This window comes from Gallus gallus, chromosome 1 (assembly GCF_016699485.2).
Source record: "Gallus gallus isolate bGalGal1 chromosome 1, bGalGal1.mat.broiler.GRCg7b, whole genome shotgun sequence".
Classification (NCBI taxonomy): Eukaryota; Metazoa; Chordata; class Aves; order Galliformes; family Phasianidae; genus Gallus; species Gallus gallus.
Window position 1 is genome coordinate 92,025,924 of NC_052532.1, and position 27,854 is coordinate 92,053,777.

The 27,854-nt window shown below is 46.0% G+C and overlaps 1 protein-coding gene and 1 long non-coding RNA gene across 4 annotated transcripts in view; one reads left to right on the plus strand and one right to left on the minus strand.

Moving 5' to 3' along the window:
• Nucleotides 1–27,854, plus strand: part of ILDR2 (immunoglobulin-like domain containing receptor 2) — a 38,464-nt gene that overhangs the window by 2,730 nt on the left and 7,880 nt on the right. Inside the window, exons 2-8 of the mRNA XM_416658.8 lie at nt 4,542–4,874; nt 5,370–5,489; nt 14,744–14,800; nt 19,179–19,325; nt 20,066–20,242; nt 25,367–25,480; nt 27,074–27,284. Of these exons, the coding sequence (XP_416658.6) occupies nt 4,542–4,874; nt 5,370–5,489; nt 14,744–14,800; nt 19,179–19,325; nt 20,066–20,242; nt 25,367–25,480; nt 27,074–27,284 (1,159 nt within the window). The remainder of the gene's footprint in view (nt 1–4,541; nt 4,875–5,369; nt 5,490–14,743; nt 14,801–19,178; nt 19,326–20,065; nt 20,243–25,366; nt 25,481–27,073; nt 27,285–27,854) is intronic.
• On the minus strand, nt 8,150–11,269 carry LOC107055053. Of its 3 annotated transcripts, none has more exons than XR_005846692.1 (4): nt 11,165–11,269; nt 8,915–9,021; nt 8,434–8,559; nt 8,150–8,336 (listed from the first exon to the last, which is right to left on the minus strand). It is a non-coding gene; the product is annotated as an uncharacterized LOC107055053 (long non-coding RNA). The 3 variants fall into 3 exon arrangements; XR_006933893.1 differs by lacking the exon at nt 11,165–11,269 and adding exons at nt 9,093–9,231; nt 9,353–9,407 and having other exon boundaries at nt 8,150–8,559; XR_005846688.1 differs by having other exon boundaries at nt 8,150–8,559; nt 11,165–11,262.

The following is a 27,854-nucleotide window of genomic DNA, read 5'->3' on the forward strand; positions in this document are numbered from 1 at the left end:
ACATGGAGCTAAGAACACAAGTCTGATAGCAGCTAGACCATGATGTGCAATCCATTTCCCATATACCACTCAATCTGATGGTGGTGGCTTTGCCGGTTAATTGCATGGATTTTGCTGGTTAACCGTCTAATGTAATCCTGCCTGAGTTGGTAGGAGTCAGTACAGCGCAATTTTAGTGGTCACACTGGCTCTCCATTCACTTGCTTGCATCTCTGTGTATCTGACTTCCAATCTCAGAACCCAGACTTTACGATTTAGGCTGGATCCACACTTGAAAGCATTGTCTGTGTTCAGCAGTGGTGAACTTGTCAACTTGTAGTTGATGGGCAGTAGTAAAGGCAAAATGAAGAGAATCACAGAATCATGAAGGTTAGAAAAGACCACTAAGATCATCTAATCCAACTGCCATCCCATCCCTACCATGCACACTAACCACGTTGCTCAGTGCCACGTTTACCCCTTTCCTGAACACCCCCAGGGTGACTTCACCACCTCCATGGGCAGCCTCTGCCAGTGCCTCACCACTCCTTCTGAGAAGAAAGTTTTCTTGATATCTAACCCAAGAGGTACAGCATCCTTTTGTCCAGTAGTTTATTTCCTATGGGGAAGTGGTACAGATTACCTTAGGAGCACTATCTCTTACTTATGGAATTATTCTTTTCTGCCGAAGCCCTGAACTCTAGGCTAAGAGTAGTTTTAATAAGGTGCCTGGTTTAGAGTCCGAGGACCTCCTGTTCTCCTGGATGCACCTCTGGTACTCATATCAGTAAAGGTGCATAAGACTGTGGGGTGTCATTTCTGTAGTTCCTCAGCATCAGCCCTGCTGCTCCAGGCAAATTGCAGTATGGGCCAAATAACAGCAAAGAAAGAGATGTGATTTGTGTGCAGATAAGGAGATCTGTGCTGACCTGAAGAATGATGTGTACTTCCTTCTCTTGGGCTTGACTCTTATCTTACAGGCTAGAAGGATGCGGACCTATTACCTTGAACTACAGTGTTTGGCTTTGTCATTATTTACAGAGATGAGTGCTTCAGATTGGCTTTATTCTATTCATACAGGCTAGCTTAAGGCTGGGTAATGAAGCCGAATCTTCCTGGGATCCATCTTACCTTTGGGAAGCACAGGCTTTTATTTCTGAAGGACAACTGAAAGGAGGAACTGAAGTTTGCACCTCTCAATTAACCTCTCTTTTTTGTGTCTTGTGGAAGGTGCTTAGGAAGGTCAGGCTCACGAGGTTCAAATATGCCCATACGGATACCCACTCTATAATCACTTCCTGGAATTTCCTTTAGTCAGCAGTAAAATGCATTAGGAATAGCTTGTGTGTAATGTTGACTATGTAGTTTGCACGCATAATCTAGGGATAGTGTGGGGATCCAATCAGAACAAAATACGGATACAAATACATAATTCTTACTTTCTGATAGTCAGGGTATCTGTGTTTTTAAGGTGTACTTGATTAATATTTGCAGAACTTTTCCAGGGACTTAGGGGAGCAAAGAAGAAGGGGAATACAGTTGTCACGTGGTCCTTTGGCTCTCTAGATTTCTCTTGTGGAAGTTCAAACCATTTGAAATTCACAGTAAACAGGTTGGCTCTCTGGAGTGCGAGCATTTTGTTTCCATAATGATTTTGAAATAAGGGCTCATCTTGCTCTTCCTATGTTTATCAAAACATAGCAGAGCACAGCTCCGTTTCTTTTTAATCCTGCTAATATTAAACTCGGTACAGCCGCCGCAATCTGCTGTCACCAAGCTTGTCATCTTTTTTCATATCTTTGACTGTTTTCTGTGCTCTGCTATGTAAGCAGCCCAGATTTCTGTCCCGGGGCTTCTGGCATCCTGGCTGGTCTCTTCGAGATCGTTGAGCTCAGCAATTGCTTCTTGAGCTTGAGGAATTCCTGAGGAGACTTCTGTAATGCGTGTGTGCAGACATCTGTGGTAGGTGCAGAGCCGCCATCTTGTCGTCAGGCAGCCTAGCGTCCTGCTGGCCTTCTGATGGGTGTTGTTACAGCAGTGGTGTACTACATGAATAGATTCAGATGCTTTTTTTTTTTTTTTTTGGCAGAGGAAGTAACAGGTGTGTAATTTCCCAGTTCAGCCCTATGTAATTATATACAATTTGACTTAAATAGATGGAGAGTTTCCTCTGATCCGGCCTCTGTCTGAGGCACTCTGTTGTTCTCGGATGCTATTTCTGGAAAAGATCTGAAAAGAATGTTTTGCAAGTTAAAGAAGACCTTGGGATAAGATGCAGAAGATGCCAGATAACTTACTGCATATCTCCCAAATGCTTTTGGATAGAAAAGGAAATCTTGTATTTTCCCAAAAGCTGCTTGCAAGTTTCTTCTCTCAATATAGACATTCACATGGGAATGGGGTGGGGAAAGTTAGTCAGATGAGAATTTGCTAAAGCTCAGCTAATCATTTATTAAAGCAGTCCCTGGCTCACCAAACTCATTAATCTCATTAACAGGAAAGGAGTGCTGCAGCACATGGATGGCTAAAAGCACTGTGTTTACTGAGTAGCATACTTTGTTCACAAGGGGAAGATTTAAATATTCCCTGTGTCAGTGCTTTATCCCTGAAGCTGAAGTAACGTGATGAGTCACTTGGTCACCTCATATCACGTGTTGGCTTTGGCCACAGACTGCCTGGAGTCAGGTGCAGAGCCGCCAGATACAGGTCTGGCCTGTACCCGTTCATTTTTTCAAGGTGTTTGTCATGTCTCTTAAATTCAGATGCAGCCTGGGAAGCATGGGTCTCTGGAGAGAATAAGATCACATCACCACTTGGACCACCATGAGAACCGAGTGGTGATGTTCCCCAGTGCTGGATGGCCCCATGTTTCTGTCCCTCTTGCCCTTGGGAGCAAGACCCAGCAGAAATCCCAGCTGCTGCTGCTGCTGAATGATATTATGCATTGGTCTAAGCTTCTCGCTTTCTTTTGGTTACGACTCCTGATCATGGGACATTTGCTTGCTTTTGCTTTTCAGGTCTGCAGCTGTATCCAACTGGACTCTGTCCCTTTGTGCCTGATGTTGTCATGCTTTTGATGTACTTGCTGCTCTCTCTGCTTTCGGCTCTATGCTTTAGTGTCTGTGTCTTTTCTTCCCCATTCTAAAGACATCTGTCATTTCAGTTTCTTTTGCAAGCTCTCTTCTACTTTTCATCTTCAGCTTCTGTTGTGGGCGGTGTATTTTTGTTGACTCCATTTCCTCTCCTTTCGGCATCATGTTTTAATCTGCTATAACCTGGCTTTAGCCTTCTGAGATTATTCTGACCTAGGCTAAGACACCTTCAGCCCTTCCAATTAACGTAAACTTCCTTGTTCTGCATCAGCCGTCTACTTAAACTAGTACTTTAGCCTTACTCTGTTTTCTTCTTTCTTGGCACTTGCTCTTCTCTCCTACTGTTTCCCCCCATAAGGAAGTCTTGCTGTGTTCTGAGTCTTGCATTCTTCCCTAAGCCTCACCCAAGTCCAGCAATCCCTCATGATGCAGTGTAGGTTTCCTCTGCATCCTGCTTCCCTTTAATGTTTGCTTTTGGCTTGTTCTCTTCTTCACTGTGCTCTGTGCCTCAGGGTATATCCTAGCTGTGCATAGGGAGCTGCCACCGTACCGAAACTGGTTCCCTTTTTCCACATGAGCTGTCACCATCAGGCCCTGCTGTCCTTCAGCTGCAGAGAGTGCCCCTGGATACAAACTTGTTCCTTCGCAGTTCCCCCCTCTCTGCGGGGCTGTTTCTGTGCCTCCACCGCTTGGCACATCCAGGCTTGGAAGGGTGGCTGCATATGTTTCCAGTGTTGTGTAAGTGCTTCCTCAGCCATCCCCGCCTGCAGTGCAGGAGGCCAGGAAGCGAACAGGGGCATGCGTGGGAGGTTTTGGCCATTTCACTGTGGGTAGATGGAGTATCTCGCTATTCTCAGTGCTCATTGCTGGCATTGCTCACCATCTCTTGGCTTCTCCTAAAGCTACACAAGGATGTGGCAGCAGTCCCATATGTATTTCTTTCCTATGTATCTTCTCTCAGGCCCTAATACAATCAGCTCCAAGCTGCAGCTTTCCTGTCAACTGGTAGATAAACATTATGCGTTGAGCTCCATCTCCTCCATGGGAATGTGAAAAATGTGGGTGTTCGGGCCATTTTTCTCCACGCCTCCCACATGGATCAGTTTCTCTCAGTGCCACACACCAATTGTGGCAAAAGCTCTGCAATTTGGACCTACTCTTTCCCGTGTCTCTTGTTTGGGCGAGCTATCGGCAATGTTGAACACCACTGCACAGAGGGCTAGGCTCGTGTTGCTTGCTGCTTGACCTTCAGAGAGTAAATGCGATGACACTGAAATTAGGAGGGGGTCAGTTATTCTTCATTACGACTGCTTGCTTACATACGCTGAGGAGTATTGCGGTATTGCACCCTAGCAAACTGATGGTCATTTTAATGTTATGCACACGGGGAGAATGACAACATGTCATAGTGCCACAATCCCCTCTTGAAGCCATGCCAAGGCATATGACACTAATGTTTTTGTCTTTCAGCTGAGGTGGAAGGACTGCAAGTCACTGTCCCTGAGAAGAAGAAGGTGGCCATGTTGTTTCAGCCTGCTCTGCTTCGCTGCCATTTCTCTACTTCTTCCACCCAACCAGCTGTGGTACAGTGGAGGTATAAATCTTACTGCCAAGACCGGATGGGAGAAGCACTGGGTATGGTAACTTCTGGTTTACAAACAATGAGCAAGAGGAACCTGGACTGGGATCCCTACCTGGACTGTGTGGACAGCAGAAGGACGGTCCGTGTCGTGGCCTCCAAGCAAGGATCTGCCGTCACTATAGGGGACTTCTATAAGGAAAGAGACGTCAGCATTGTCCATGGTAACTTTGCTATTCTGGTGATCTGTGGTGGGGATTGGAAGTGACTGTTGGCAATTGGGAGTACTGGAGGCTGGTAGTAGTTGTTCAGTTAATTCCCTTAAGAAGGGTGTCAGGAGGGGAGCTCTTGTGTGACAGGCATTTAGGATTCAGCCAAGCAGCTCTGGAACCCAAAGGTCATTTGTTCCCTTTAGTGCTTCACTTCATAGCACAAATACTGTTGGGACCCTGGGCCTTACGTGGTGGGAAAGACATAACGATGCTGATTACCTTTTCTGCTCTTGGTACTTGCAAAGTGAAATTCTGTGGCACTAGCTGTGTTGCCATGTACAGGCACAGGGTCTTGATCTTGTTCCACTTTTTCCTGAATTCCTGGATGTTCTGGATAAGGTTAGCCACTCTTCATAAGGAAATGAATTGGTTTTGGGACTTGAAGATGGACTCACTCTTTCAATTGGTGTTGGAAGGAAACCTTGACTTTTCTTTTTTGACTTTCAGATGCAGACCTTCAGATTGGGAAGCTGATGTGGGGAGACAGTGGGCTCTATTACTGCATTATTATCACACCAGATGATGTGGAGGGCAAGAGTGAAGAATCAGTGGAACTGCTTGTACTTGGTAAGCTCTCTTGTCGGATCTCATCTTCAGTGGATAGCTGATGTATCTTTCCTTCTGCTCTCTTGCTCTCCCTCCACATATCTGTGCACTGTATTACTATGGGTGTAAACTCTATGTAAAACAGTCCCTGCAGTACCTTCACCATTGCCTTGCACCTTGTGCAGTCATTCACACCTAGGCAAAGTGGGTGGCAAGTGCTGCCAAACCAGAATAGTAATGTTTTCACCCACGCTGCTCACACATCAAACTGGTGTAAATGACTACAGAAAATGCTGGTCTCGAGGAAGTCAGAACCCTTGTTTTTAAGGCATAAAACAATGAACTTGTAGCAAAGTGAACATTTGAGGCCATGTCTTCCTCTCAAAAGACATCAAATCATATGCTTTTGCAGTCTTTCAAGCCTCCCTTGGTCCTACTTTTCTGAGCTTTGAGAATGCAAAGAAGTACTGTGTTTATCTGCTTGAGTGTGGCAATTTGGGATATTTTTCTTCCTGTTTAGTAGTACTTAAACACTTAGAGGTACAGTTTCATGATCACCTCAATCAAGTCTAAGCCAGTACTGCTACTAAAAGGACCTGTCCTCTCTGCAGTGTGCACACTGGGCTGCGTGTGCCTCTCTTAGGCTTCCTTGTGCACTGTGGTCAATAGGATCAGGTTTTTGCCTGTTTGCAAGTTTAGCTTTCAGGTACTGTGTCTACAGTCCAGTTCACTTGATGAGTTAAAAGAAAGCACCTATCCCAGCTATAGGAGAAAAACAGAGTTGAATTGTTGGGAGTGTTTGTTGAGTTTGCTTGAGCCAGCTGTAGTACTATACTGTTGCAGAAGGGTATGATGAGATTTTTCTAATTACCTTAAGGTCTGCTGACACCAATATATGTTTGTCTGGTCAGCATGTTTGTATGAGCTTCTGGGCTTACAGATCCTGTACATCCTGTGAAGGAAATATTAGAAAGCTTGGACCTGTAGTTCATTGTGATACCTAGAGGCATACAGTAGAACACTGAGATCAAGGGCACTTGACAGACAAGGCTCAGGTGAGAATTTGACAATTATATTTACAGCTGTATTTGTCATCACAAAATAAACCAGACTGAGTAGTTTGGGTTAGGAACAGTGCCATCTCCTCTACTCATTCCTTCAGATGTCAGTCAGGTGACAGAATGGATCCCTCCAAAAAAAAAAGTGTTAATACTCCTGTGTAAATTCACAGTATGACTATGTATCACACACTAATTAATACCAGATCCAAGACTGGCCTGCGTTAGTTTGTTCGGGGCTCTCTGCCATCTGAAGTTGTAGCTATTACACAGTCTCCTTAACTGTAACTGTGTGGTGATGGACTGCTGAATTTTGTCCCTTTCTTCACCTTCCTTGCCATAGTTTGGTGTCTTATCTGTATCTGCAGTTGTGCTCAGACACCAGCGATGATGCGATACCATGGTAACAGGAAGAATCTGGTTTTCAGTGCGCATAGAAGACTGGGGCGGGGGGGAACGACTAAGAAATACCCTCTTCTGAAGCTGGCCTGGTGATACCCCAGGCCACAGGTCATTGTGGTTATGCTGGGAAGAAACATGGAAGTTAGGCTGTGTTACCTAGACTGCGTCTCATTTTCTGTTTGCAACAACCTTTGGGTCCGACCTTGCATGTTGCACAGCCCTCTGCTAAGTTTGGCAGCAGCATGAAGACATACTTACTATGGGCATACTTTGTTCTGCCTCCTGCTGTTTGGCGCACTGTATTTCTTCTCTTGGGTAATGTGTATAGAGGCAACTTTCCAGCTTTCAGAGTGAGTCCAAGTTACTCACCTATATTCTTTCCTTCCCACTTTAGTCTTCTTCTACCTGTGCTGGTTTTTGTCTTTTTTTTTTTTCTTTCCCTCCTTTACTTCTCCCCAGTGATGGCTAACAGAAGACAAGGTGGAGAAGGCAGCCAGTGGTGAAAGATACTCTCTCTTAATATTCTGCTATCTTCTGGGACTTTTTTTTTTTAAAAACCATCTCATTACTTCATGAGGTATTAGTGACTTGCAGAGACAGTGACAAAGATGCAGATCTGAGCACTTCAGTAGTCCTAGGGGATGTGTGGTAAGAGGGTTTTTTGCTGCTCTTTGAATGGAACTTGGGTTCCTCGTTGGAGACATTAGAGCAGCAGAGAGATAGTACATCTTGCAAACACTGCCCTTCCTACCACACATTGCTGTTTGCTCCATGCTGGCAGTGGTCTGTCTTTCAAATACAATTTACAATGCTTATTTTGAGGCTGCTGCATGGTTTAAGCCTAGATTAGAATTTTGAGTAGAGCAGATGTTCTACATTCTTAATCAGAATGGAAAAGGAAACAAAGATTTCTCTTCTAATTGTTTCTTGTTAATGCTAAGATGTGAAGTGCATTTAGTTTAGAGAAAGGTGCTGCTTGGCAGGGGAGCTTAAACTCACTTACAAACCTTGGAAGGTTGGAGAAGCAAAAGTGGTAGATACCTATTGGTAGTGTCACTACACGAGTAGAAACTTAGTTTAAAAGTGGAGGATCCTGCTTTTACGCAGTGAAACACAACATTAGAATTTGGTCAAAAGCTGTTCTGTCACAACCTGGGGCCAAATCCTAATCCTGATTAAAATTACAGTATTCCTTTTTTGTTTTCTTAGAGGAAAAAAAAATTGCAGTGACTTCAGGCTTTATTTTGCAGTTTTCCAAAGGAGTCTCTGTAGTCAGTCCACTTAGGCCACTATGGGATTGCATGTTGAGCTTTGTCACCTGTACGTATCACATTGGCATGTGCATAATCTGGACAGCTGTAGGTAGCATCAGAGAATCCCATGTGCTGTCTTCATTTCAAGCCTATTTCTGAAAAGCACATAAGCATTTATGTACATCCATTTATACTCAGCAAAGCTGATAGGATTTATAAAGCATGCCTGATGTTAAGCATGTACTTATATACTTTTCTGAAAAGACTGTTTAGTAGGTTTTGCTTCGTCAGGGACTTCAACCCTCTCTAAGGAATTCAGTGCAGGCAAGGGAAGGAGGACAGTAACCTCTGTGCCTCAGGAACACAAAGAGGGTGAACCTATTGTAGAGAAAGGAAATTATTTCAATTTTAAGTATCAGACACCTGTGAGATATTTGTATTTTGGTTTGGAATCTCCAGGGTTTAACATGCTAGAAATGATATGAACTCTACTTTTACTAATTGCTGATTTAGAGCTTAGCAATTGTACATCAGGAGTCACTCAGCTAGCAGCTGAGTGACCTGGTTCTTGAAACACACAGACAGTGCTATTAATCACATTGTTAGTCATAGCATCTGTGCACTGCTTTTTATATGAGCATGTCCATGGTCTTTAATAAAGTCATTTAGAGCAGCCTTTGTTGAAAGAAACTGCAAGTGCACCAGTGTATGGATGCAGGGTGCCTGAAGTTACCTTCAGATCAGAAGCACAGAGCAGCGTCAGGAGATACTCCATCCTAGGTGACCCAACTCACATCAGGAAGCAGTCAATCTTGATCACGTGGAACCCAGTAAATTTTCCTGAAAGCCAGAGTTAGGTTAGCATTAGGTCCTTCAAAAGCATCTATACCACTGCCTTCCCAGGCTGTTACCTCTATGGAACAACGGTGTAGGTGTAGCCAGGGACAACAGCTGCTGTGAAATGCGTAGGCCTATGTGAGCTCAGGAATATTTGTGTTACAAGATAGCGCGTAGCTTAGATGTAGAATCACAGAGTGGCTTGGAAGAAAACTGTAACATAATAGAAAGCATAACAAGATGGCAGAGCAGCAAGGTCTTAAGCTGCAGCAAGCGGGGATCTGCTTAGATGTGATAGCAATAGGCACAAAAATAAGAGAAAGAAACTGCTCACCCTCAGAAGGCCTGTAAGGTCCTCAGGTAAGGAGGGATCTCCAGATGAGATTCCCTTACCTCCACTGCCAACCCTTAAATGAGGTCTGGGAAGAGGTGGATCCTGCCTCCACCCCTTCCGGTCACTCAGGTGCATTGCTTGTGCCTGAGCTCCTCTGGGTTGGTCCTGCCTTCCCACCAGGTGCTCAATCGCTGCTTCAGGCTGTGACTCAGCATTTCCACTACAGACCTCGGAGGTCATCTAGTTCCAACCCCTCTGCTGTGGGCAGGATGGCACCCTGCCAGTTCAGGTTGCCTAGGGCCCTATCTAGCCTGGCCTTGAATGCTTCCAGGGACGTGCTTCAAAACACAGTGGTTTCATTCCCAAGAACGTTTCAAGTTGGTGGAAGAGGCAGCAAAGTGATCCACTCATTTCAGTTGTTGGTTTGATACTTTGGTCAGTGAACTTTGTGCTTCGTAGGCAGCTGTTGCCTACTTTTTCTCCAACCAGTTCAGCAGCCAGTGCTGCATCAATGATACATTGGTGGAATATTATTTTATAACTGATCTTGTAGAACCTTCAGCTTCTACAGTATTATATTTTAAAAAACAACAATTAGTCCATGAGTTTTTCTTAATTTCTGAAGTCAGCTAAAACTTAGCTGATGGGTAAACCGAAATCACAGAACTGTAGGGGTTGGAAGGGACTTCTGGAGGTCATCCAATCCAGCCTCCCTGCTAAAGCACTTCCCTACAGCAGATTGCACAAGAAGGTGTCCAGACATGTCTTCAGTGTCTCCAGAGGAGACTTCACCACCTCTCTGGGCAGTGTGCTACAAGGCTCTGTCACCTTCACAGTAAAGTTCTTCCTTGTGTGTATATGGAACTTCCTGTGCTCTAGTTTGTGCCCATTGCCCCTTGTCCTGTTGCTGTACACCACTGAAAAGAGCCTGGCCCCATCCACTTGGCTCCCTGCACTTTAGATGTTTATAAACAGTGATGAGATCCCTCCTCTCAGCCTTCTCTTCTCCGTGCTGAACCGTCCCAGGTTTCCCACCCTTTCCTCACATGGGATATGCTCCTGGCCCCTCATCATCTTTGAGGTCTTTGGTAGTTTATATGACCAGCCAATACTCATATAGTCTAAAAGCAAAATTAGTCACGTCTAATACCTGTAGGTAGGGATGGAGGTAGGCACATTTACACACAGCTTTATTGCACCGTACCTAACGTGCTAATAGAGACATGCGTCAGCTTTCAGAGAGGATAAATCTCTCCTGGGACGTGTGTGTATGGCGTGCAGTGCTAATTAGATGGCTCTTACTTGGCAAAATGACTCAATACCTGGTATAAATATAGGCAGGTTGTGCGCTGGGAGAAACTGTGTAATAAAAGTTGATGCGGTTTCGGAGATGGAAAAGTTCTTGGCAAAATTTTCCCTGACGAGAGGGCTGTTTCGGGATTCGCTCTGTTTGGCTGAGAGGCTGCCGGCAGCATCCGAGCCAGGACGTGGTCACAGTGCAGGCAGGGATGTCGGGGATGGAAGGGCCAAGGTCTCAGCCAGAAGGTGTCCGCGGGCACCTTCACAGCGAGGGCTCTCTGATCCCAAGGGTGGGCAGTGCCAGCAGGCGGGGGCAGCGCTGGGAAAGCTGGCAAAGGCCTGGGTGCCAGGAAGGCCGCCAGCTCCCCACCCCCAGCGCAGTCCTCCTTGGGCACTGCCTCCTTTGTAATCGGCTTCAATCCTCTCTCTCCTGCTCGTCCCACGCCAGGCTACTCCTAGTTCTTTATTTCACGCCATTTAGGAGCGCTACTTGTTGCCTAGGATTTTTTTTACCTCTCTTTTCCTTCTTATTTGCCAGCGACAGCCACATGCTGGTCACAAAGGAGGCTAGTGTGATTAAAGGCCTCCCTTACTAAGGTCGCCATGGCAACAGCCTCCTTGGAGGTCTTTGTTCCCTGCTAAAACTTTGATCTCCGAGAAGGGCTGCTGCTGTTCTCCCTCCAATTGGCAGCAGGAAGGGAAGGATGGGAAGGAAGAGTAAAGTTTACTGCGAGCAGAGGGAGTGTGGAGGAACTTGCTGCAGAGAGCCGTGCTGTCCCAATAAATCTCACATCAGCTTCCCTGGAAAAGTGGTGGATTTATAAGTGCCATGCTTCCTCTCTGGTGCTTTCTGGCCTCCCTGGGGCTGTGTCCTGTGCCAGGGCCTCTGGCTGTGGCACAGCTTGGCAGATCCTTCTGCCGCTGAGGGAGAAATTGTTCCCTCTGCAGCTGCTGCCTCCTGTGGTCCCGCAGCTGCAGGTGGAGCTGCAGAGGCAGCCCCCAGCAGGAAACCAGTTCAGTGGTTGTTCTTGCATTTACCAGATACGTATCACATTGATGCAATTGCCGGTATTTACCATGTTCTCATATTTACCTAATTGCTGTGCTCCTGACTGCACCTGTGCCTGTTTTATTCCTGCCATTGTTCTCTTTTGGCTAAGCACTTATCCTAATTATTTTCATGTCTTTTCTCCGCAGGCTCTTGCTAAGTAACTGCTTGACTCCTGCTTCTCCCTGCTCTGCTGCTATTTGTGCCCCCCTACTCTAGTCAGCCTTCCTCTTGGCTATCAGCTTCTGTCCTCACCCACACCCCTGTACCTCTGCGTCATCAGAACCCCCTCTGCATCCCTCAACTTTCCCCTCCTGTCTCTCCTCCACGTGTCCTGCTGTACTGTGCTGCCACAGGCCAGGGGCTGTTGGCCTGCCTCTGTGCTGGGGCTGGCTGAGGCCTGGGGCGTGCAGGGTGCCTGCTGTGGGAACAGTGATGGGAACGTGTCCCAGATCTGTGCTCACATGAGGACAAGCTCCTGGCTCGAGCAGAGCTGCCTGGGACGACCCTGGTAAACAGGACCATCCTCTGTATTCTCTATTGCTTCTTTCATTCAGTGGTGCCTGCAGGGTGTTCAGTGTTGGGAGCTTTTGTGGAAGATGTGTAGTCTTTGCAGATGGAGTCATGCTGCAGCTTAGCAGCCGTGGTCCCTTCCTGAGTTTCTGTTGCTGGTGGTGCAGAGGGAGGTCAGACTCTGTGAGGGGCACCGCCAGGAGCCTCCCGTCACTGTGGCAACCCAGCCTATGGCCAGTCCTGGCTTGTCTGGCCCTGTGCAGAGCAACAGCGGGGGGAAGGGTTGTCAGGGAATTCATTTGGGAGGGAAACAGAGAGAGCTGAGATGCAGTGGAAGCTGGTGGGGACACAATCGCCCAGAGCTGAGGCTGAGGGGCAGCCCTCCCGTGAAGGCTTTGTGCACCTCCTCATGGCCCATGGAGCTGGGACTGCAGCCCCCCAGCAGGACTGAGACAGGCTGCACAGACAGGGAAACAGTGACCGGTTATATGTAACGCAGGAAAACTGCTTTGATTGTCTTTATCATGAGTCTTCACAGCCCTGTTGTTTTTGGGGGATGCTTCTTCTGTCTTGAGTGTATGGTTCTTCTGGAGGATTGCAAGGCACTGTAAGCCCCAGCAAGTGCAGGGGTTGAGGGTTTTATTGTAAATTGTTTGAGTTGGAATGGAGCCTTAAAGGCCATCCGGTCCATCTCCCCTGCAGTGAACAGGGACACCTACAGCTCCATCAGGTGCTCAGAGCCCCGTCCAGCCTGACCTTGAGTGTCTCCAGGGATGCCCCATCCACCACCTCTCTGGGCAGCCTGTTCCAGTGCCTCACTGACTTCTAGGGTAGGTTCAAAACAAAGCATGGCTACTTGGACTTATGCGATTGAGCTTCTGCTTTATAGAGCTGTCACTACCTTACCACTGGGATTGCACGTTGAACAGCCTTGCATTAGCTGTTCACCTCTAGTTGTTTGTCCATCGCTGCCTGCTGTTGGTCTTGGACTGTAACACACAGGACCTACCCTGCATATATTATGTGCATTCCCATTTTTAGAGTGCAGAAAGCATACATGAGTTCTTCTGTATAACTAGCTAGCTCTGAGCAGTTTGGACAGTTGATCCTTCCTACTATCAGTGTCATGAAACCGTATCTGTAGATTAAAATATTGCAGTATGCGGGCGGCAGGAGTCCTTTTCAAAGTAGTAAATGAGGAACAACTGTGTGAATGCTCAGCATTATGTCTTTTGCTAAGGCTTCAGGAGCACCCAGGATGGTGTTACAGTGAGCACTAGACAGCTTTGATGAGTCGCAACTGTTTGCAAAGCACTGCCTACATTCAGAGGATGTTTATTATGGCTCCAGCAGGCATCCTGGTGGATTTTTTATATCTGCAGAAGCTCTGCAGAAGCACTTAAGGAAAACGGAGAGTGGCACGCTTCAAGGACAGGCTAGAGAGCAAGGAACTTGGGAACCAATTCATCATTGTGTCTGAACACTGCTTTGTGCTGGACCTGAAGGATGTGTGGGGTAGCCTTTGCACTGGCTGGTCCTTAGCTGCCTTTGCTACAGTCCATCCACAACATATCTCTCTCTCAAGTGCGACTCCCCTACCTTCTGCATGTCATTAAAAAACCAATCACAAACCTGGTGCAGTTTAAAGGAGCGCAAAGCACAGATGTACACAGTCATGTTCTGCCAGTGCATAGATGTGAGTAAATTATAGCTGAACACTGTGTAGGATGTTTGCTGTGTATTAGAAATATCCCAGACACTCAGTGCCAAAACAAATAGGCCCCAAGCTGCCATGGAGCTTGGATTTTTTTTGTATTCACTTATAAATTAAAAGTCAAATTTGTTTGTTTGTTTGTTTTCTTTTCCTTTCGCAATGTGATTCCATGAAATTGCATAGGAATCCTTCCCTGATTAATTTGCTTCACTTGAGGGTTATCTTTGTACTATACAATCTCGCTGAGTTGCTTGTTCATTGTGAAATAACCACATAGCCCATACTAACAGTCATGCTTCAAAACTCCTTTCCTGGAGCTGTCTCTGAAACTGCAGAGCCCCACATGGAGAGCCCCCACCCCGCAGGTGTTGAATGCATGTGACTGATTTGTCATGGGCCTTGCATTAAAGATGTTTCACATCCATTCAAACTATATAAAGTAACCAAATTCTTCTGTTTGAGGGCTGTTCTGCATGTCCAGGAGATTTCTGTGTGTGCAAAACCTAACTCTAGCAAGATACTGCCTTATAATTGCACCAAGGAGACCTCCCTGTTCTTATTTTGTGCCTCAGTCAGAGCAACTCCGCTCCAGATTATTCCTTCTGCTGCAGCTCTGCTGACGAAGACAAAATGCAAGGCCAGACGAATGGAAGAGGTGCAGGGGCAGACGCCAGGCACTGAGCGTGGTGACATCTGTGATTGACAAGAGTGCAAGTGGGCTGATGAGGAAGGGGACTGGAAGTTAAGGCAGGGGCTGGGAAGTGTGTTTTTCTTGCAGTAACCTCTCTCCTTGTTTTCCTCCTTCTGTCTTTTCTAGGCAGGACAGGGCTGCTTGCTGATCTCTTGCCCAGTTTTGCTGTGGAGATTATGCCAGGTATTCAGCCATTTCACCCATTAATTACCCAGTCTTCTGTCATCTCGTCTGTTTATCCTTCTGCAGCATCTTTTATGTGGTGTGCATTTTAACTCGTGTATTTTATCTGGAGAAGAAAAGAAAAAACAACCTTGTTGCTTATTGAGAATGTGTGTTGGGTTGAAAATGGAGGAGTGAATCTGGGAAGGAGAAGGGAACAAGCGCTCTGGGAGGTGACCCATAGAGATGTTAATGCCCTGCCAGGATCAGCGTGACAGCAGAAATTCCGGCGCTGTTCAGAAGAGGTTTTGTATCAAGCTCTCTGCTAAAGCAAAGGTAACACTGCTGCAGCCTGTGAAGACGTCGACAGCCTCATGTGCCCATATGGCTCTGTGTGTCACCCACCCTAGCTCGCTGGGAGCTTCCCCTGCCTAGCTGTGTGCTGCGGGTACTAATACAGCCATCGCCACAGATGGTGGCACAGGAGGTGCTAGCAACAGAGCACTGGCTAGTGACACGTTGGTGGCACAGTCCTTCTTGTGCTGCGTGGCCAGGGCATTATCTAGGTAACACCAGGTGGTTGGACGGGCTGCGAAAGCTCTCTGCCCGCGACAGATCGCTCACAAGCCAAACTAACAGTCGCCAATTCTGGCGCTCCTTAAAGGAGAAACAGCAACACATTGTCCTTGAGAGGGAAGAGCTGTGGGAACGCTTAGCCCTAGAGTCCTGATCATCCCCTGACTGTGCCCAAGAAGGCATTCTTTCACACGTTTGTGCGAAAATACATCTCCACATAAATGTGTGAAGCTATTTTCAAAGCTGTCCCAAAGATGCAAATGGTGAGAAGGCAGATACTCCCCCACCTCTGAAGTAACCCAAAGCTCCCTTGAAGCTCAGTGTGGCAGGAGAGGGATTGATATTTTCAGCGTAGAGATCGATTCTCTGTTTCCTAACGCTATTTTGCACTGTTTGCAGTCTTATTGAATGGGTATAAAATTCCTGTGTGTTGACCAGGTATTTTTCTGGACCCTCACTGTGTGTGAATAAACAACAAGAAAAGCATAAAAGGCAGTGGCAAACCACACACCATCTGAGTAAACAAAATCAGATGCTCTTAAACACAAACCGGTAGTTTTCAGACAGTGAGGCTGTATAGCATTTCAACTTGGTAAATGTTTAAATCTCAGGGTTACACAATTGTTTCTGGAGAAGCTGTGAGAGAAGGTAATGGTTGTTACAGCAAGGATTAGAGAATTGCAGGTAAAGCTGTTTGAACTCCCAGTTTTGTGCATTAAGGAGGAGCCAGCAGGCTTTTCTACTGCTTTCTTGACCTTATCACACAAGCAAATGGTCTAACTTTCTGTGAGATCAAATCCTGACTCTGAGGTCCCTGTGACCGGGACATGCATTTCAAATATCTTCTGGTGCTGAGTGAATATATTGCAATGCATAAAGTGTGTACTAATATGACATCTTTTTATACTCCAAGAACGTTTTCAGAAGGACCGCAGGTACTCTTCAGTGAACTTGCTTGTTTTTTTCCTCCACCAGGTTTTTGTCCCTTGATCTTTTTATCTTTTGTTAGTGAAGAGTTCACTGATAGCTCTGGAGACCTGACACCTGCGCTTCATTGTGTAGCTGTGGCTGGCCACTTCCATCATGCAATGCTTTTCTTCAATAGGAACGTGACAAAAGAAGCCTCTGAGCTGTTGTCCTGTTTGGACTGGCATAGATTAGGAAACAAAGGACTGGAAGAAATAGTCTAGCTCTCTATCTTACTTGCTTCCCAAGTACCTTGTAATTTTATACTTCTCATAAGCTTAGCAAATTTAGGAGTAGCCTGATTTTGTCCTTTCTTTCTCCCATTGGATGTCTTTCTTTGATACAATGCTTCTAGCTTCCATCTGCATTGCCCATAGCCTGTTTACACTTGTTTATTTAGGACCTTTAACTATAATGCCTGTTTTTCCCCCTACCATTCATTCTCCTAGCATATTTCCAGGCAGCAGCTATGCCTGCTCTCAGCCTTCCTTTGATGGACTAATGCAGCAAACTTCTGCTCTCACTGTGCAAGGCAGGCTGTCAGATCCCTTCATCGCTCTTGAATCTGTGCTTTGCATCAGCTCCAGCCTGAGTCAATCTTTTCTTGTACAAAGATGACCAGAGCTGTATAACGTCAGTATTTTCAGATGGAGTTGCATGGAGTCCTCGTGTAAAAGCATTCCTGAACACTTCTGGAAATTCCTCCTCTATGAGGCATTGGATTACTTCTGCTTTTTTTGTAGATGTATTAACATAAGCAGTTAGTTGTCCTATGGTGGTATAGTCCTTTCTTTTTTGGCTGTTTCCAAGTAATGCGGTCCCCATCACTGCAGAAACTGTCCTCAATCCTTGAACATGCGACCCTGCTATTATTGTTGCATGCCTTGAAATTCAGCATATTGTTGTGTTCCGTGTTTCTTATTGTAGGCCCGAGGACAACTTGCCCTTTCTTTAAGACATCCCAGCCTTTTTTGACTATGCTTTGCTACCTCTTTGCTACCTCTCAAGCTGCATTAACGTGTTCTTATTTTCTGTCAGAGTCTTTCAGGGAAACAATAAGATGGTTCCTAGAAGCAGTACTTGAGGAACTGTACTGGTAATTTCCTATCAGCTGGTACCTTTCAATTCAGGAATGCTTCCCTCCAGCCATTTTCTTATTCATTAGCTGGTTTTTTTTTCCTTCTTGACATAGACTAACCAAAACCAAATTCCACAAGGACCAAAATTAATGCAGATTGAAGTGAAATTCAGCTGTTTCAGCCGAGAGCGAAATAAAGTATTCAAAAAACATAAAACATTTCACTTTACGCTGCTGAAATGAAGTGTTTTGATTTGTAAATGCCAGATCTTTCACTGACATTTTTTAAAAGGAAATTTGAAGGGAATTTTAAAGGAAGTCTGAAATTAAAAACTGCATTTAATAAAGGCAGCGGTTTGTGAAAGGATAAGGGAAAATGCCAGCAAAGGCAACAATTTTACTTCTGTTCAAGCGCAGTGCTGTGGATGAACCAAAAATGAGATTTCTTGTCTTTGCGTTTTAAGAACTAAGAGCTGGACAGATCTTGCATTTCGGCTGTTCCGAGCTGAACAGCTTTCCTGGCCTTTACAGCTCAGTCACCCAGGTGAAAGGTACTGCATTTATCCAGTGTGATTCTGTACTCACGCTGCAATCCTTGTAGCAGCCTTCTGCAGCTTAAATAACAGTGTACCGGGAAGCCCTGTAGTGGGCACTTAACTTCTGTTCAGAAAGAGTGGTCTGTTGCTGTTTCCACAGCTGAACAACCAACCCTACCACTTCTTTCTTTGCCTTCCTAGCAGCTTTCCAAAGTGGCTGGACAACCTCCTGAGAGCCTGTGGAGGCCTTCCCAGCTGGTCTTCGCTCACCAGCAGTCTTGAGTTCTGGTTAGGTGGCTACATCCCTCTGCTGCAAAGCAAGCCTCCTGTACATTTCAAGTCTTTAAATTCCTTGGTCTGGCTGTGTTAACTGACTCTTCTCCTAATCCAAGGGCTACTGTCTGGCAGCATGTGCAGCTTTGTGCACGCCATCCCTGTGCAGTGCATGGTGGTTGGACACAGAGCTGGGAGCTGCCCCCATTGCAGGCCAGGCGCCTGTCCCCACTGCAGCTCCTGCTGCTGCAAGTTCCCCACAGCAGAGTTTGAGAAACCTTTTCTTGCTCCCCTTCCCACATCATGTAAACGGAGACAATAAAAACCCCGTCATGATTTTTGTGACCGGCTCTTCTACCTCGTCACTTTTACAGGCTTCATCTGAGGCTTTAGCAAAAATGAAAAAAAAAAAAAAGTGGTTGTTAGGTTTCCTGGCTGGCTGCAGCGCCTGAATAGGATGTTCGTTCAGCACATTCAAAAGAATAATTGTGTGCGTGGGCCTAGTTGTGAAGGGGCAGGCCTGGCTCATTTGCTGGGCTATTTATAGCCTGCTTTTCACCATAGTTTGTCCCATTAAAATCAGAATATAGTTAGGGAACAAGCACACAAGCAGGGCATGAACACGGGCAGGAAGAATGAGTCTTAGATGAGACACAAATGCTGTTGGAGCACGTCCTGCAGCATTCATACAGGTCTGCTCTGGGACAAAGGATTTCCATACTGGGGAGACAGAGCTTTTGCCTCCATGCTGCTCCTTCTCAGGTGGGAAGGGACTACATTCCAGTAGCTCTGGTTCTCACCGCCGTGTGCCATTTCTAGGAAGGTCCTAGGCCAGGAGGAAAGCCACTTTTGCTAAAAGCCCCACCTGCCTATTCTGCCCCTGTGCTCTCTGCAGGGGCAGTGTTGCTGCCGTTCCTTTCCCCAGCGATGTGCAATCCTGTAAGTTTCTTTTTCTCCCTGTTTTTTTCAGAGTGGGTCTTTGTGGGCCTGGTGATCCTGGGAGCATTCCTGTTCTTCCTCCTGGTGGGGATCTGCTGGTGCCAGTGCTGCCCGCACAGCTGCTGCTGTTACGTCCGCTGCCCCTGCTGCCCCGAGTCCTGCTGCTGTCCCCGGGCATGTGAGTGACCCCATCCAAGCTGGTGCGGATCTTTCTTACCTCTTCTGCTCCCTGGCAGAACAGGAGGAGAATCTGCGAATGTTGCTTCCTTTGCCCTGAGCACTTTGCTTAACTGAAGAACTAGTTCCTGGGGAGTGAAGCATCTGACCTATTACTCAATGGTTGAGCGCTCAAAGTTAATTACAAATGTAATTTTCCAAGTCCTCCCTTCATTGGCAGCTCTGCCTTCTTCTCCGTAGTGTCATGCTCCTCTTCCAAAGTTACATTAAGTCAGTGAGTGTTGTGGGGGCAGAACTAAGACCATCCAGGGAGGTTTTTTCCCAGCAGTGGAAAGCAGCGGTCTTCTGCAACAGTGCAAAATCCTTGCAACCCAGAAAGGTTCCCAGTCAGAGTCAGGAAAATCTGTCTGGTTTCAAGAGCCTCATTCCTGCAGCTTGAGTCATCAGTTGTTTCAGAAGCTGAATTGCCACTAAATTGTGGCAGCAGAAATGCTGTCTCAGACACGCTGGTTGTCTTCCTGTCGCTGGACATCTTACAGCGTTCATTTGACACGTGTATTTGTAAACTCCCCCACTGCCCTTTGGGGCTGAGAGAAAATCAGATTGGTCCCCGTCATTTCATTTGTCCAATTGTCTCCTGCTGGGGTGTCGCCAGCGTCAGTGGTTTGCAGGTTTCTGTCATGTGACATGTGGGTCTGGAGAAATGGTGCGATGCTGACTGGTGTTCTTTTTCTTTTTCAGTGTATGTTGCGGGCAAGGCAGCAAAAGCAGGGTACCCTCCTGTGGTTTCCTCCATCCCAGGTCCATACTACATCCCCAGTGTTCCTGTAGCTGGTGTCCCGTCTCCTGCTGTGCTGATGGATAAGTCACACCCACCTCCCTTGGCCCCGAGTGACACAGGCGGAGGAAACCAAAATGGTAATTTGCAGCATTCAGTCCACTTACTGGGAGCAGGGCTGAGAAAGGGAAGGATGAGCATCATCGATAAGAGTGCTATGAACTCTGGAGAAACCACATCTTGATCCTGACATTGACAATGACAGTTGCATCCCTTAGGGCCATGCAATCCAACCTTCCTAGTGCCATCAGCAGAATATCATCTCGAGTAATGAATTAGGCCAGTGGAGTATGGGAGGTCCACACTCTGAGCCTCGTTTGATACAGCTGTAAACCTTCACTTGCAGGGTAAAAAAGGATGAATGATTTCAGGGGAGCAGAGGCAGTGACCATTTTCTTCTTAGAGACAGTGCCTTAGAAGCTGTGCTTTCTTGGTAAACCACTCTTGCTGCTCTGTGTGGGGCACTGCTTACCCTCCTGCAGCAGTTTCTGCTGTAGCACGTGGTGCTGTCCCTGTAGCAATTTGAGCACAGGAATGTGCCTCTTTATCATTTTTACCCAAGAACATTGGAGAACTGGATCCCTTCTCCTACTTTACGGTAGTCAGTAAGTCACTTGGCTTATTCAGCCTTTTCATTTATGAACCATGAGTGACAGAATGCTTCAAACTAGAAGGGAGTTATGGATCGATGTCAGACATAGAGTATTGGTACAGTGGCTCTGTCTTGGTGCAGGGTCACTTCTTCTGCTGTGAAGGAAGCTGCCTGCAGGAAGTATGAAGTATTTAGCCACATCAAGCATTTCAGGATCAGATTAGCTGCCTGATCTCAGACTTTCTGGAGAAGTGACTCTTACCAGGATGGTTTCCATACCGACACTGTGTTTGCCATTGACCCAGCCACACCTGATTTCAAAGCACTGCACTAATTATCAATTGTTAAGTGTACTCATGACAGTGTGTTGATAAGACAGCTCCAAAAAGACACGATCACGTAGCATTCTCAAGTAATTAAGCTTTTGGAACAGTCTTCTGCAGCCTTCCCCTGCCCCAATCAATGCATTAACCCTTCCAGAATTGCTAGAAGTATTTTCCTTCAACAGTCTGACAGTTTTTTCCCCTGAAATAAAAACAGAGCCCCGGAATGCAACATTTTGAAACGGGAAGTAAATCAGTCACCGATCCAAAGCAGAATGCATCCAATTGAAAAATCTTTGTTGGAAAGTGAAGAAAAACAGCCCAGTGCTTTTTTTCTTCTTTTTTTTTTTTGTTTCCCTCTTGTGCTAAATGTCACTTCATGTAGAGCATGGCATTGGCTGTGGGAACCCGAGGGATTTTGTAAGAGTCACATCACAGCCCCAGTACTCGTCTCTTCTGCGCTGTATCAGCAGAGCACAAATGCAGAATACAAAACAGCGGATGTGTTTGGAAACAAAATGGAGTGGCTCTTGGCATCCATGCTTATTGCACAGAAAGATGCATTTATTATATAATCCAAAACAAACTGGTGGGACTTAAGCCCTTAACTCAGGATTTGACACGTAATACTACGTGGTGCCATAGTAGTAATACTAATATAATTACATTGAGTTTTAGCTGTTGTGGAGAGACATCACAGTTTCTTAAGCTTTATTTTTCTTAATTAATATTTTCTGTGATAGTATGGACAAACCCTTATCCTGGATCAAACTCCTGTTATACAGGAGGCTGCACATAAGATATGTTCCTAGAACTGCGCTGATAAGGAAGATTGGTATCAACCTACATCCTCTTCCTTGCCTCTCTGGCTCCTCCATCGTGCCAGCATATCCCCTAATTAGATGCTGTAGAAGAGAAAACAGTTACGTGGCACTTCCAAACTATGTGTTTGCTGGTTGGCCGCACAGCAAGATAAACAAAACAGTTAATGGTTGAATGGATAACCAAGGCCTTTGCTCAGAAGAAGCACTAATTACGGTTTCTGCGTCTTCCACATAGCCAGGATAAGTCTGATCTGAAACTTGTAAAAGCTTGGTACCTTTGAGACTTCAGCCCTTCTGTCTAGTTCATTTAAAATTGGTCAGTGGGATCAGAAGTGCTGAGGAATGGAGGCTGGAGGATTCTGTAATCCTGACTTGCCTGTCTGCAAAGGGCAGCCTTTGCCTTAGATGGCATCTGTGCTTGTAGGTGTCGTGAGATCACCCCTGTGAGGTGATCTGGTGAGCAAACTAAGGTGTGGGGATATAGTAAAAAATAGCCTACAGTTAGTTACATAAATACCATGCGACAAAGCCCCAGTGAAGCTTAGAAACTCTGTCCTAAACTTAGGTCTGAACAGGAAATAAAAACGAAATTTCAGTTCTCATATTTAGAAGATGGTTGGCAACACATAAGTTAGGATGTATGCTCTGCCTATTTTAAATGTAATGGTTGCCTGGAGACTTGCACAGATTCTCTAATCCATGCACGTAGGGCAGTCTTTGATCCAAGAGCTGAACTCCAGACCTCTCCTATGAGAAGTGTAGAAGGATGAGAAATGGCTTAATTCCCAACACTTGCCTGGAAAAAATAGTAGTGCTGTCCTTTCAGGGGAGGAAAACAGTTTACAGTTTTGTCTGACTTGGTTCCACCCACAGAAGAATAAAAAAAAGCCCATCCATAGTTACACGGATTAAACATTAGAAATTCATGAACTGTTCAGAAGAAGAAAATACACTGTAACAGGGAACAACCTTCCTTCCTCGTGACTTAAAGGGGTGGTGGTTTAACATCCCTGCGTCTTCATTTCCATATAATTGAGATGGGCTTAAAAATATGCAGACCTTATTAAAGGATTTGGGCAATTTGTAGAAGAAGAAGGGTTTGAAGAGGAAGCGTGTGAGAATTTGGTTCTCACATGAGGGAATAATAAAGAGATTTAATCATTGCTGGAAATATTTAATAAATAAACCTAGAGACAAAATGTGCCCTATCTATAATAGAAAATACTTTTAATGAGCTGCTCACGGTCATCTTCGCAGATTTAATTTTAGAGTTAATTTTGAGATGCTTACAGAATTAACCAAGAAGGTAGTTTTCCTTCTGATAAACAGCTGCAGTAGCAAGTTGAGCATGAAGCTAGCATGATGCTTAGCTAATTCTCCCATCAGTTTCAGGGGCTATAGATGTTGCCCAAATAGATGTTTGGCACAGTCTCAGCATGAGCGCTGGCTCTGAGCCAGTCTGGAAGCCGCTGCTCAAGGTCCCTGAAGTTTATGAGTAGGTCGGAGTCATTTCCAGCTGTCAGTTGGTTGTTGGCCTGTGTAAAAGTGAGGTGGTAGCTCAGCTGAGCTCCCAGGAGACACATTAGTAGGAAGAATAGCAAGAGGTCTCTTTCTTGGCAGTGTACCAGATCAGAGCTCAACAACAATGGTGAGGCAAAGTGGAGAACTTGCTGTGCTGTTGCTCATGCTGTGCCAACCCTTCCTCATAGCAGCAGCCTCGCTCAAAGAGATGTGCTGGCCTTCTGCTTTGGGAGGCAGAGGCAGCGTTCCTTGCGTTCCGTAAGTCACGGTTTTGCATTTACAGTCATTGCACTTGCATTTGTGATGATAATAAAACTGAAACCCAGGCTGCTGTTGGCTGAGCTGTCTGGGTTTGTTCTGGAGACACACTGAAAGCAGGACTGTGATAGACACATACTACGTTTTAACACCTAATACCTTTTGTAAGTGTAAACGCACAAGGTAATATTTCAGCATGTAGTTATTTGCTTTACATGCACACAGTCAAAACCCTCAGTAAAGCACTTTTATTCAGCGATTTGCAGGATTATTACAGGAATTGTTCCACCCATTTCCGTGGCACAGCCACTTCTGAGGCAGAGCATGGTTATTTAATAGTGCACAGACACACGCATAGCCATTGAGGACAGAAGGTGCCTAAAAATACTGCTGGCAAGTCCTCTTTCAGCCCACACAGTGCATACTATGCAGCATACTATCAAACCCATATGTTAAGGCATGATGCATCAGGGTATGGGATAAAACACAGAAGAAACAGATTGGCTCAGTACCATCGTCCAGCTGTATTTTAAAATCATGCCTCAAGAGGAATGCTTGTGCAACACTGCAGTGTTCGTGCAAGGGAACATAGCTGCCCCTTGCAAGGCAGACAGGTTCATTTTGTGGTGCTAAGTGACATCCTCATGACAGTACTCCAGTGAGGCTTTGAACGTTCGCTCTTTTGGACTTAGACCTGTGTTCTTGTCCATCTTGGAACAGCACTGGGCTGAAACCTTTCTTAAACAATCTGCTGTAGAAGCGTTATTTTCTTCACATCTCCAGAAGGCAGATTTCTACTTGCTACCTGTAGGCCTGCCTTGAGGTCACTAGTTTGGCCAGGAAGTATGCTTGGAGCCAACCTGCTGGAGTTAGAGCAGCTGTAGCTCCAGGTGTGTCTTTTCTATATGGAGGAAGATTGCAAAGCCAAAAAAGCTGTCCAGACTTCCCCTTCAAATGGATTAATCCCTGGAGCTGAGAGTTTAACACATGTGTGAGGCTTACCTTTTCTGTAAGATAGTGCCCATAAAGAATGCCAGAGGAAACAGTTTCAGTTACCCAGTGACCTGATTGTCCCCTTACTTGAGTTTGGTATAAATCTCAACCCAGTGTGATGTGCTTTATGGGACTTTATGTTTCCTCCTGTATCCTGTGGAGCTTCTGCCACATGTTCTTCAGCTTGTGTGAGCAGAAGTCCTTGGGTGGGGAGATGGGCTGGTCCTGCTGAGTGACAGCTCTCAAATGCTCAGCCACCTGCTTCCCCTGCAGGCTTATGGCCCCTGCTGCATAGAAGCAGTCTGACCTTCTGGGCCTGCTTCTCCCATGCCATGATAAATGCTTCCTATATTGCTGGGGGGAAATGAGCGCTACTTTTCTCCTTGCCATCCTCTGTAGGAGGTGGAATCACTCTGTGGCACCGTCACTAGTTGATGTACGTGGCTGTATTGGCTGGGCATTTCCAAGCTGTTTTTGCTGTTGCTGCAAACTTTATAAATGATGCAGCTGCTCACAACTTCACATCCCACCTTACAGACAAATTTCTCCTGAAGCAAGGACTGACTCACTGTTTTGGAGGCTGCAGCCTACCTGCCTGCAGACATGAGTTCATCTATCGAAGCAGTATTGGCTGAAAGTCTCCTTGAACTTGAATGCATTTTTCTCTAATTGCTTTCCATTTCTTTGTAGCAGTGCGCAAAGGGTACAGGATCCAGACTGACAAGGACAGGGACTCCATGAAGGTGCTGTACTACGTCGAGAAAGAACTGGCTCAGTTTGACCCAGCGAGGAGGATGCGAGAGCGATGTGAGGAACAGGAATGGTTTGATTTTTTTTTTTTCACTGACCTGAAAAGTACTTTACAAATTCATAGCTTAAAGTTAGCTGTCTTTGTCTTGAAAGCATCTAGGATATAATGCTTGGGATGGATAAAGTCTAGATTTTAGGAATCCGTGGGTGCGTTCTGATTTTAAAGAGTTGCTTCTTATCTAATCATCCTTCATTGGAGTAAGCAAGGTGTGGGAAACTCAAACTATTACGAAAATTGGCCACTCGAGTCACCGAACTTTTGAACCATCATTGTCTGAAAAGCCAGGTCTGTACTCCAGCCTTTCACAATCTGTAGGTGTGACAATAACTGTAAATATAGCTCTTAGAATTTCTACGTGTCTTACAGCATGGCTGCCTCTAAACTCCCAGCATGGCAAAATAGTAAAGGGATGATTTTATTGAAATTATATTCTGTGGGCTGCAGTGACTGCAGCATGGCTGGAACGATGCAGAAAGTTTGGAGTGATTGTTGCCCTACAAAGTGACTGCAAGAAAGCTTCTGCATGGAACTCCTCACTGTTTTCCTATGGCCTCTTGCAGGCTGTATATATAGAGGCTGAGGGAGTGCTAAGGGGTGTTAGAGTACAAACCCAAGTGAGGATCTTCCTTGCATTAGGAGACAGAGGTGCAGTAGTAGGAAGGGTTAGGAGGAGGACTTGCAGCGCCGCTGTTTGTCCTGTGTCTGTTTTGTGCACAGAACACAACAGTAGGACAGGGGCTCAGTGCCTCTGTGCAGCACCCGACTCGTGCAGTGCTAACCCACAGTAGCAGTGGTAGAGGCTCTTTTAAAACAGATGCGTGAGATCCTGCAAATCAGTGGAGGTACGGGCTTTGGGGAATGCCATTAAATCAAGGCCTTGTACAGATTAGGCATAACTAACAAATTATATGTATTTCTAAAACAGTCATTGCTCAGTACACTGTCTTCTCCACCCACAAGATTTACTATAAAAAGACCTCTCCAGATTGGTGTGTCAGGCCTCCAGATGTCAATGTACTTGATGAGGCAGAGACTGACAGTGATTCAGACAGTCTCTGACATTTTTTAAAAATCTTTTTTTTCTTTTTTTTTGAGGGGGCTGTTTTTTGTTTTAGCTGGGCAAATCGGGCCAAATCCAGAGCCAGCCTGTCTCACACCAGGAAAGGGGGAGGTGGCACAACTGCTGTGACGATGTGCCACCTCGGGGAGGTGGAGAGCTCCCACGTGTTGGTGAAGCAGGGCTGAGGAGGGATTTCTGCTCGAAGGCTGAGCTCAGCTGTCTGAATGCAGGCGTCTGATGCCATTTGAGGTACCCTTCGAATATCCCGTCTGGTTGCTGAGTACTAGCTCAGAAGACCAGTCATTTTGGCAGCAGTTCTATGTCCAAACTGAGACCAAGGAGCCTTAGGCAGGGTCACGCAAAGGTTTGGAGGAGAGCCTTGGGTTCCATTTTGAGTTTTTTCTAATGGAGAGCAGCTTAGCTTCTTTCTGAAAAAGCTGCAGCCAGGTTTACTACAGACTTCCTGTCTTCTTATCCTCACGTATTCTCTTAGATGATGCTATCTCATTTTCTACAACTTCCTCTGCAGATAACAACACTGTCTCTGAGCTCAGCTCTTTACATGAGGATGATTTGAACTTCAGGCAGCCCTACCGCCAGGCACGGAGGAAACCTCTGCCTCCTGCAGAAGACCTGGATGGTGATGCTGAGTACTGGGCAGGAGTCATGGGTGGGGGCAGCACATCGAGATCACAGGCGATCTCTGATTACAGAGATGAGAGGGACAGTTTCCGGCACAGGTGAGGAGTGCTGTGTTTGGGAGGCTGCTGTATAAAAGTGATAAAGAAAGGAGAAGGGCTGGATGTACTGGGAGCTTTTCTCCATTTCCTCCTGCCCCGGTCCAGTCTAGCAAGATGGAGAGGTTGTAGCTGTAGAGAAAGATGTAAGTGTCATTACATGAGGACAGCGTGAATCTGATCTCCACAAGTCTGCTGAAGCCTGCCAAGCTGGGCAAAGCTAGGTACTGACACCATTCCATGCAGGATGCAAAAGTGAGATAAATAGGAGAAACAGGGCTTCCATAGTGCTTTATTCAGATTTGTACCTGATCCGTTGGTCAATTTTTGGTGCTGGTGTGCTTTATTAGGAATCACAGAACCGGCACCTAGAAGAGAGATGCTGTGTGCTTTTCACTCATGTGCCAGCAGCCTGGTCTGCCAGAAGGAGTGGCAGGGATTTCTTTCCCTCAACACTGGGCTAGTGTTCCAGTTCACTCACCTTAAACCTGTTTCAGAATTAACTTTCTGTGAGTTTCTATAGCCAGGTTCTTGGGTTTTCCCAGCAGGACATACACCTACAAGTGCTGGGGG